We start from the raw sequence: 11,514 nt of genomic DNA, 5'->3' as shown, positions 1-11,514 counted from the left end.
AAAAACTTCTTTTAATATGAACTTAATGAGAGTAAAACAAGAAATGCCCATAAAAAGTAAAAACATGTAGATCAACATTACAAATAAATCAAAAGAAAGCTGAGAAATATTAATCAAACTTTTGGAATACACTATTTACAAAGAATTCCAAACATTTGTGAACCAATTCTTGGAAATAATCCGATTAAGTAAATTTCAATTATAATAAAAAGGTATATAATTTGAGCAACTATCTATTCAAAACAATCATCTGTGATTTTTGCATAAAAAAACCCAAATAAACGACAAAAACAACAAAAACATATACATGAACAGAAACTTCAACAAAAACAAAGACGATTTGTAAACAAATATTATAAAATATTGATATGCTCAATAACTAAGCACACAGTCTTTTAACCGTAATATTTGCATGGTTATTCATTTTGGCAACTATTTCATTAAAACCTAAATCCTGAATTTTATTGATAACGTCAGTTTCTGTCTGTATCAGTTCTTTTTGTTTTAATTTCAGTAAAACTTGGTATCCTTGCTCTACAACATCATCCTTGTAGTTCTGTTGAATATTCATTAGATCAGTGTCAGACAATCCTAATTCTCTGGAAAAACTACGGAATTTGTATCGTGGTCCAAGGTGTCGGGCTACTTTACTCATAAACATTGTTGACAGCTCTTCTATAAAAAAAATAATATTTTGGAGTAAACACAGGTGTTATGATTTTGCAGAGGATCAAACTGTACGTTTTTGTGTTTTTAAAGAGAAACATGTTCTTAAATTTAAACCAATCTCCATCATTGTTCCTGTTGATATTTTAATATTATTTATTCTATCTATTTCAGGAGAATTTATTCTATTTCATGGTTGTTTACACTTGTCAAGCATGTACCTAACATGTAAATCAGTTAAAATAAATGCGTGTTACTTTCATCACGGATGACTTTGGTCAATTACATTAAGATTTTTATTGAAATGTATCTAAGAATACGATCGGAAAACAGGGGTCCTATTATCTAAATTATAACGCCTATTTTGTCTGCTGTATGTCATTCGTCTGCATGCATGCAGCTTATCAACACCTCATGTTTTCTTTAAATGTCCTGTACTAAGTCAGGAAAACGGCAGTTGTTATCTTATTGTTTTATTTTCTTTGTATGTTGCATTGTCGTTTTTGTTTTTGTTGCACTTCAGTTTTTCTCATATTTTGTTGTTTTCCTGTTAAAGTTTATGTGTTTCCCTTGGTTTTAGTTTGTAATCCGAATTTATTTTTCTCTGAATCGATTTATGACTTTGGAACAGCGGTATACTACTGTTGCCTGTATGTGGTCCCATTAAATTTAAAATTATGTCGAATGTCTTATTCCATCAATGTTGACTCGAAACCTAAAGTAACTGTATACATTATACCATTACTACCTTTGTTTTCCCATCCCCGAACTTTCTTGAGAGCAGTCTCTTGACCACTTGCATGTGTTTCTAGAAAGTTATATGCTGAAACAGTACGCCTGTGATTGTTCTTATCTGACCAATTATATTTACAATCCCATGTTTGCACTTTTTCTATCACTCTGTTTTTATCTGGAACATTGAAAGACAGAAGAATCTTGTGTGGTTCTTGTCGTGATGTAAAATCTGTTATACCAGAATCTAGAATATTGTTTTGTATTGATACTTTGGCAAAACTCACATCAGGATACGAATACCGCTTTGAAAGACTTAAACTTGAATCTTGTTCAATATCACATATATTTTCATCAGATTCTGAATCATCAGCTTTTAATTCACTGAAAGGATATGTAAAAAGTCTCGTCCGTTTTCGTCTGAACGGAAAGCGCCCACATGGTGGAATTAATGCTTTTGTTTCATCATCTTCTTCACCTTCTGAGTCACAGTGATTATTTCGTTCATCAAGTTTCTCATAAGTACATTGTTTTCCTCTCTCTCGGCGAGGACTATAGTTGCAAATCATATTGTCATAAGAGCCATATTGTCCAGCTTCTGCCTGTACAGCATGTCTACGCTGAGCTAGAAGAAAAGAAAAGAAAAACACTTCAACATTTGATCATCTGAGAGCCCTGAAAGTTGCATTTATAAACTTCTTGCATCCATTTGTTTTGTACATGCTCGTATATTTATAATCTTTCAAAGGGTTAAAATTTCTACATACGAACATGTTTCTTTCTAGAAACGGGACAAGTGCAGAGGCTTGCCATTCGATATTGATACGGCTATCTGTTTCTTTCTGGTCTATTCTTGAACGCCTAACTTTGTCAATTGTTTTTAAGTACTCACCTTTTTTCGATTTCCATCTATATCTAATTACACCAACAGTAATAATTATAATAATTATTACCAATGCCAACACAATTCCTGCAATTGCTTCTAGAAAAACGGAAAGAAAATAAAATAAATTGAAACTATCATATATCACATCCAATTCCTTTCTAGAAAAAAAGCATAATTTATATTTTTGAAAACATTTGTAATTTTCTGTCTTGATATTCGTAAAGATAATGTTAAAGTTGCACTTACATGTAGGTTTTATATACTTATATGTCTACTCCTATTTAAATATTTATCAAATACCGTTCATTCCGGTATGTTGTCGTGATATTTGTTTTCTGGCACTCCATTTTTTATTTTGTTTCTCACTTTTATGACAGTCGCATCAAATTCCTAACGTTATACATACATTTGATATGTAGAAAATGGTTGATAAAACCTGGTGTTATTGCTAGATAAACCTTACACCAATATGACAGTCGCATAAACAGCATAAACATATAAAACACTTCAAATCATAATATGGATGATTGCATTCCATTAGTTTTAAACGATTATATGACAGCCGTAAAATAATAAATTGGAAGTTGGCTAGCCTAAAAGTTATTCCAAGATTCATAAATAGATTCAATCGGCAAAACATGAAAATATCACCATACAAAAAGACCACATGACCTATCATTGTTTACTCTTTTTTTAAACATAATTACTTAGATGGAGATTTGTCTCCTTGGAACTCTTATCACATCTTCTTATTTCTATATACTAGTGATAAAAATTCTATTGATGATTTGCAGTTATAGTACTTGTAAAAGCTCCTACTTGCATGTAAGTATTACAAGTTACCATAATCACTACTATTTTGAGATGAAAATTTGCAATGCAAACCAAAGAACAATGTTTTACAGTATTGTAGGTATACCTGATTGTAATCCATCAGAATGCGTATCTCCGTCACTTTTATCTGAAAATCATATTTATAATGAAATTATTGAAAAACATAATTACGTTCAAGAAAACATATGAATATTTGTATATTTAAAGATGCCTGCGTAAATCAAGTTAAACAAATAAGTAATTTTTCATCAAAAACATAAAATGTTTACTTCATAAAGCTGAAATTTCGTTATGTTTACTCCAAGTTTTTTGCTATAAATATTTTACTGTTTCGATATAATTAGCCATTACATTTTTTATAGTTGAAATATACAATCGAAACTTATCTTAAATCTTTCTTTCTGATTGGTGTTAAAAGATGATTTTCTGATATCTTAATCTCAGTTTTATTCGCAATGGAAACATTTTTTTTTTGCCGAAAGATTTATTTGTCAGATGCCAATCTCCTCTGAATTAATACGTAAGACTTACCAGTACTCCTAGATTTGTCTTTTTTAGCTATAAACCTTAAAATAGATATTACAAATAAGTGACAATTAAACAATTTTTAGTACATAAATTATTATAAGTATGTTAATTCTCTTTAAATAACTGGTCAATCAAGCACTTGTCTTTTAGTAACCTCATCACTTTATGAAACGCATAACTTCGAGAACGTTTGTAGAGCCATCAAATCTGCTTTGAATTTGCTGAAGTAAAAATAAATCAATTGGGGCATTGAAAAAAAACAGCATTTAAAAGAAACAAATATACTACAATACACAGAAAAATTAGGATTGAGTAACTATATCCTTAAATACAATTATGAGTAAACACATATGATCCAGAACCGTTTGTAGTGTTTGTCGTAATATACTGGATGATTTATACTTCTACTAACTTACTGCAGTTCTCCACAGACTGTGTCCTCTTTTGAAGTACAATACATGCGCTGAGACTTGTTTAACTCTGTACAGTTGGTACATAGTTTACATTTGTATGCATGTACATCACTATAATACCCTGGTTTGCACGGGCGGCATGGTATACAGCTGGATGAACCATATGGTGGATCTACTACAATGTCAGATTCCTGTTGGTAACGAACAACATAAACGGAAAAAGTAAGATAAAATGATTATGGTGTAATTGATCCGAGATCAAAATATGTCTTAAAATCATTGACCTAATTACAGCCAAAAATCATACGAAAATGGAGATACAAGTTTAAATAGAGGGATACTGTACATTCGACTCATCATATTATGCACATTCAGTTATGCCAGTTTGATATATTGCAACATACTAGTAGTCATTATTTGATATTTATTTTTTTATTTTTTCATTTGTATGCTATCATGTTGATGGCATATATATAATTATAAAAAAAATTATACGATTGAAATTTCAGCATAACTTATGTTTATAACATAATGACAGTGTGAATCATACACTTGACAAATACGCATTGTTATGTAGTTGATACAGCATCAAATTCCATAAGTTCAGTTGTCAGTAGATAACTTTTTATAAGTTTACTTATTTTTCTAAATGACAGTTCTTTAATCTATTTGTTTTAAATTTTTTTTTTAGATGTTTAATTTCAAGATGTTGAGGTATTTGTTGCTTGCGACTGATGATTGTGTCAAACATTCAGGATGTATCATGCATAGAGTAATACCTAAACATTACAAAAATAGAACAAAAATGAGTCAAACAAAGAACACTTCATGACACCTAAAATAAATCAGTTAGTGAGTTACACACAAAAGCCATGTGCAGCTTTGCATGTAAACAATTTATATACATGCAACACAATTTAGACAAAAACAAAAGAAATGTAGCTCTGCAAACAATTTTTTCAATTCATTACATAAACAAATGTACAATTGTAGAAAATATGTGTACCAACAATCAATTTAGAAACAGCGGAAAGAAAAATCAAGTTTGAGCAGCATGCATCCCTCAAAAAGTTAGGTTACTCTCAAGTGTTCCAGAGAGGTGTGCAGATCCTGCATAACGAGTTGCCCATGCAGAGGTTCTTGTCGTTAGTCCGGTTATGAGTCTCTCTCGATTATGTCGCAATTGAAGAAATATTGCAATCATAAAAAATTAAACATGTACGCAAAAGATTCGCTTTGTTTGAGCAGGTTTCCCCTTAGACACCAACTTTGATTAACTGCTCAGAGTTTTCCAGGTTGTAGCTGAATGCATTTTTTACTTCCTAACATGAATTCATTTAGTACTGTCATAATATTCCTGGATAACAATAAAACATGTGCACCACTGATTAAAAGATAATGATTGAAATGAATTATCAGATTGATCAAGCTCGAATGTTGTATGAATTTATAGAGTTTGAAAACAAGGCCATGTGGATTGCCCCCAGAAAATCATATGACCCTTTACTTTGATTGTTAGAAAAGATGGACTTCATTTCTACTTTAATTAATGGTATATAAAAAAGGTTTGCATTGAAGTCAATTTGAGATTTTGTACTGAATTCATCCCTCAAGATCTGGATTTGAATTGTAGATATACCTCTAACTTCCTTTATCATATACTAGTATTACAAAGTCCTTTCATCCTTTTTTCGAGACATTTTACTTACTCATTTTGTTGAAGATGCCCAATTAACCGCAACAAGTAAATGATTAAGAACTACTGTGGTATTGTCGCACTGGGGATGAAGAGAGTAAGTAAGTAAGTAATATACCTACTATATACCAACGTATTGATAAAGACTATCAAAATGAATTGAAGGACATGATTAAGTGTGCCCGCCTGTATAGGGGATATACATATATTTGTTTGGTAGTAAGTTTCCCGACCATGTATGCTGGCGCATGAGGAATATTAATTCATTTTACAAGTCATTGAAAACTTCAATAAAAAGATATTTATATTGTTAACATTAACCAAATGTATAGCTAAAATAAATTTAACCTATATATTTTTAACGTGGAAAATGTATTTGTTTGTTTATTGATAGCTTACAAAAAACAAAATGTTAAGAAAATCTGAGACTATGCGTGCATCAACTTTGTTGGTTGTTACAGAGAATTGGTATTCATAAAACAATATAATCCTATATGGTACTAGACTTCTATAGAAACGATTTAGTTTTCTCTATCCATTTGATTTACAAGAAGCATTATAGTTAGAAAGACGATATTGAAACGAAGAGAAACATATGTGGTTTGAATCATTACCTTTTTGGTTCATTTAAATCTTGTCCAGTCTAATAAATAATAATAAATAAATTACGATTACATTCTTTCGAATTTTTCAAATGACAATAAAAAGAAGAAATATTGCAATAATTACACTAATTTTATCTGTGCGTGCATAAGCCAGACATATCTTAATTAACTTATATGTATACTATAGCTATATGGTATTACTATTAAATTTTATAAAAAAAAAAGAAAAAAGCAATATAAATTTGGATATGGAAAAGTTTTTATGCAATTCATATGTTTTTCATTTGCTCGTTATGTTTGATAGGACACTTTTTTGTTGTATATTTTAGCTCACACTATTCAAAAGTGTTCCATTCTACAATAATGCCACAAAATGAATGCCTGTTCACATCAATTTATTGTCATTATTTACTCAAGTTTTTCTTTAAATTTCATTCACCGTTGCAATTTTAGGTTATACATTTTTTATAGTTTATTTGTTGGAATTTGCTGTATCTAGATTTCTCCAGGTGAATTTTATTACCTCTAGTGTTATTTTCCCGAAGCCAACAGGACATTTTTCACATTGGATACACTCGTTAAGTTGCTTATGATATGAAACATTATCCAAAGGATCACAGCGCAATGTCATGGAGGCAACTGTGGTAAAACTTGTTAAACACACAACACAAACTATCTGGATAATCAGCATGTTACTGATTCATATCTGTAAATATAAAAGAGAAATTACAAGTTCATTCTAATTTTCAATGAAAAAAAACTATCTAGATCAAACACTTGTTCTGTTAACCTGTTATTTTGCACTGCATTTGTAAAATGACAAAAAAAGAAGAATGTTAACACTTCACTTAACTCGATAGAAATGAAATGGATTTTGTTCTAAGTGTTATCACTCATCATCACTCATGTATTATTTCCTACAAAAATGATAATGAAACTTTATGTTTCTGTTTTCCGTCCGAAACGCTTCGTTGGATTTACTTTTATCATTAATGCTCAAAACCAAAACCAGTTCAAAGCCAAGGGCCCATATAAATCAAAATATTCAAGCGCTTTTTCACCAAAAGGAACCTAAAATAAAAGCCAAATCTATCTGAGGTGAGATTTGTCTGGTGGAATCGTAACCTTAGTTACTTAATTATTAACTGACAATTTATGAACTGCATGTTATTAACCAAGTCAGACTATTCAGCAAATGATACATTTGGGGACTAGCAATGGTATCAATCAGATGCTATAAAAAATATATATATCACTTTATAATTTGTATGCGTTCTTGATTTACCAAACATTATTCAAATGTTTGACCTTTTAACGTATAATAAAGGCTTTCTTGTATCAGAAAATGATAAATTTTGTTACATTTAGTCTGTATTTGAATATCTAATATAACCAAGAAGAGACCATGATAATAGAGGTACAAATTAGAATTATAATATAGAGTTATCCCTCTTTGTTCTTGTCCTTTCTTCCCTAGTACATTATACATATTTTAATAATTAGTTATATGGCTATGAATGTTTGCTTGTGTGTGAGTGTGTATATCAATTATATTGTCATTTTAATAGATTTCCTGTTACAAAACTTTGAATTTTTCGAAAAACTACGTTTTTTTTATCCAAGGAATAGATTACCGTAGCCATATTTGGCATAACTTTGGGGAATTTTTGGCCCTCAATGCTCTTCAATTTTGTACTTGTTGTCTTTATAAATATTTTGATCTGAGCGTCACCGATGAGTCTTATGTAGACGAAACGCGCGTATAGCGTATTAAATTATAATATTGGTCTCTTTGATAACCATTTAACCATTATTTGTTTTTCTTTATTGCTTATTGTAATTTATAGCGATTTGAGATAGTCTTCAAATAAAATTTTAGAATTCCATGTGTGTTTGACTACGCCTTCACAGATATAATATCACCAAAATGATGGCTTTTCAGACTCATATCAAGCAGAATTCATACAGAACATTCTAAAAAAACACAAAGAAAATATATCATACTGATTTCGAACTTAATACCAAGGATACAACCGAAAGTAGAAGGTCTGTTTTGTATTTGAATAATCGACTTGACAATGACGTTGACATGAATGGACGTCCTCAGACTAGAATGTATGACAAACGCGATGTTTTCAACTACAATCACCTGACCAAACACATTTGATTGTCGATTGAAGTTGAAATTTGCTTCATAATGAAAGATATAAAAGGGGCAAATAGAGGAAAGTGTTTAAGACAATATTATTGGAAAAGCAAGGTGTGAATATAACGATTGCGTTGATGTGCGGGACCCCCAAAACAATCTCTATACAAATGTACCAGAAGATGAAAAATATCCAAATATATCTGTAGGTCTGTTTTTTATTAATTGATATATGACTAGGTACATATTTTTGATAAACAAAATACATGAGTGAAACGGTTGGCTACTTGATGTCTCACTGCTCACCCGTACAAAAAAAGATTGAAGTGCCCCCTCCCCATCAAGATGTTAACATTCAAATGTGATTTGTTTAAACAACATCAAATAAAAAAATATTTCCGAAAGGACTTGTATATAACATGCGCAAACTATAAATGTATATATATTCGCTAGTTATTACAGAATTGAAATCAACACACTTCTGCATGTTCAGCACTTGTGTGACTATAACTAAAAATAGAAAAGGGGAATTCTAATCCTGTCACTTGTACGAATGAATGAACCCATAATGGCTTTATAAAAGCCGATACGTACCTGATTATCTTGATATTTTTACATAAACATTATTGATAACGCTCATCAAAACAAAATGATTTTATAAACAATACAGTGCGGTCAAAAATTATAAATTGTACAGCAAGTATGAATCAGGTATTACGTCATAAAATTGGTCACGTGACGTCTTCACATGGCAAAAATGTCATGCTAAAAATCTGACAATTAAAACATAATGTAAACGTTTATACTTAATTCTAGATTATGTATGTAATCATATTTCCATTTCTTACTGTTCGGTACACGCAGCAGCAATCTATGTAATATAATTGGAATGAAAGAGAAATTATTCGACTTACCGGCAACAATAGAGAAACTGGAAATAACCTTTTCTAAAAATAACTTATCCTATAGGATTGACTTGACATTCGGGACGGGCTGAATGCGTGATATTATATATTGTTTGCATGTTTGTTGTGTTTGCTTGTTTATTTGCTTGTTTAGTTTATATCTGGTTTATTTTCATTATCATACTATTATAACTGTAATTAATAAATTATTTTGAAGCTTTGTTTTTATTTAATTTTATCTATTTTATGTTTTTTCGTTTATTCATGCAATATAGTTTAACAATTTCATGTTTTGAATGCATTGTTAGTATAGGAAAAATATATGATGCACGGCTGAATGCACATTTATATTCAGAACTTCTCTTAATATCAGCACAACAATGTTAAATCTGCAAATTTACGAAAGCAAATTTTTGTTCTATTCCTTTGGATTTATAATTTTACCATTATACATGTTATATACATTCATTAGTTTGTCAGCATAATACCTCTGAAACCACACAATATAATTGATGAAAATGTGTGATGACATACTAAGTATGCAGATGTGCATTTCGACAGGATATTATGAATATTATGCAGCTGCAGACGTGTACATGGTGTAGTTAATTTTGTCTAGTAGATTTGTTTTTTTATTAATTGTTTTAGAATAAATGACAGCAAGATTAGTTTACCTATGTTCAAATATAATCAATAGATTTAGAAAACAATCAAGATATTAAACAGAGACTTAGATAATCTGAACTCTAGCAGCGATATCCAATGCGTCGATAATATCCGCGTCCAGCTATTCATGCATTCTCTGCCATCCAAATACATACATGTATTCATGTGTAGCATAAGTTGTTTTTCCATGCTTTTCCATGCATTAATTAACGTTTTGTCATTGATGGGGGATGGGGAGGGGGCGAATCACTCTGATCACAGACACTTGTCTATGAAAAAAGACTAGCTGTATACCTTGATATAACGCAAGGTACATAACTCGCATATCTAACAATTTTTTTTTAAACCCTGGTATCTATGATGAGTTTTATTAACAACTATGTCGATTCCACTGCTGTAGGGTTTTTTACCCAGAGGGTATCACCAGCCTAGTAGTACTTCTATGCCGACGAATATTATCAATAATATGGTCTTAATTTTAAATGCACTTTTAAAAAACTTAAAATTAGCCGTTATTGGTAAAATCTTTCGTTATTTGATGTGTTCAATGTCATACTTTATTTTGCGTGTTTTACTATTTTCATTCAAGCGTCAATGATGAGTCTTTTGTTGGCAAGACGCGCATCTGGCGTACACAAATTTGTTTTGGCTTTTGATTTTGCCATTTGATTCGGGACTTTCCTTTTTGAATTTTCCACGGAGTTAAGTATTTTTGTGATTCTGCTTTTTTTTTAAATCCCTTAAATTTTTATGGATGTTGAGTATACTGATATTTGATGAATCTAAATTTAATGTGTAAAACACGCATATTTTTGTGATCGAAATCGTTTGTAGCAGGCCTTCAACGTACATCAACATTGAATTATTTTGTCTTCTGACGAAGTCAAAACCTACCTATCAAGAAGGGGTTCACTACAAGAGAAGATAAACGATTGCTGTAATGCCATGAAATATTCTAAATTATGCTATGAGAGAATGAAAAATTATAGCACATGTCATCGTCCTATATATTTGTGGTATATTGAATTGATTTTAATTTTATTTGCTGATAATGAAGATCAAAAGAAAAGCAAAACAGAAAAGTAGTTTGTTGTCCTTCTTTAATATCACTTTTGTCATTGCAAAGTAGCCCAGGTCACAATGTTTGCATATATTACGTAAGTCAAACACTAACCAATCGATGTGATCAATATAAAATTGAGATATGATTTCCACCACAAATCGAATGACATAGATTTTAACAGATATAGGTCAACGATTAAGTATGATACATACATACAACGATATTTAGTCAACTAAAGTATAATTAAACAAAGCAGTTCAAGTATTTCCTGAACAATACATAACACAAGTACTTAACATTAACCTTTTTAAATTTTCATCGCAGAGTACCAACAAAACTACTTTTAAAGAGATAATTTTTCCTGACCTATAAAT

General features: G+C 30.5%; 1 protein-coding gene across 1 annotated transcript; it reads right to left on the bottom strand.

Moving 5' to 3' along the window:
• On the bottom strand, positions 1-7,096 carry LOC143085598 (uncharacterized). Its single transcript, XM_076262060.1, has 7 exons — positions 6,884-7,096; positions 4,063-4,250; positions 3,650-3,684; positions 3,204-3,245; positions 2,291-2,380; positions 1,415-2,023; positions 1-675 (listed from the first exon to the last, which is right to left on the bottom strand). The coding sequence occupies exons 1-7, from the start codon at positions 7,049-7,051 to the stop codon at positions 380-382; spliced, it is 1,428 nt and encodes a 475-aa protein (XP_076118175.1). The 5' UTR covers positions 7,052-7,096; the 3' UTR covers positions 1-379.
• Positions 7,097-11,514: the final 4,418 nt, after the last annotated feature.

This window comes from Mytilus galloprovincialis, chromosome 8 (genome assembly GCF_965363235.1).
Source record: "Mytilus galloprovincialis chromosome 8, xbMytGall1.hap1.1, whole genome shotgun sequence".
NCBI lineage: Eukaryota > Metazoa > Mollusca > Bivalvia > Mytilida > Mytilidae > Mytilus > Mytilus galloprovincialis.
Note: the sequence above shows the minus strand (reverse complement) of the source record. Positions and strands in the feature narration are given on the sequence as shown.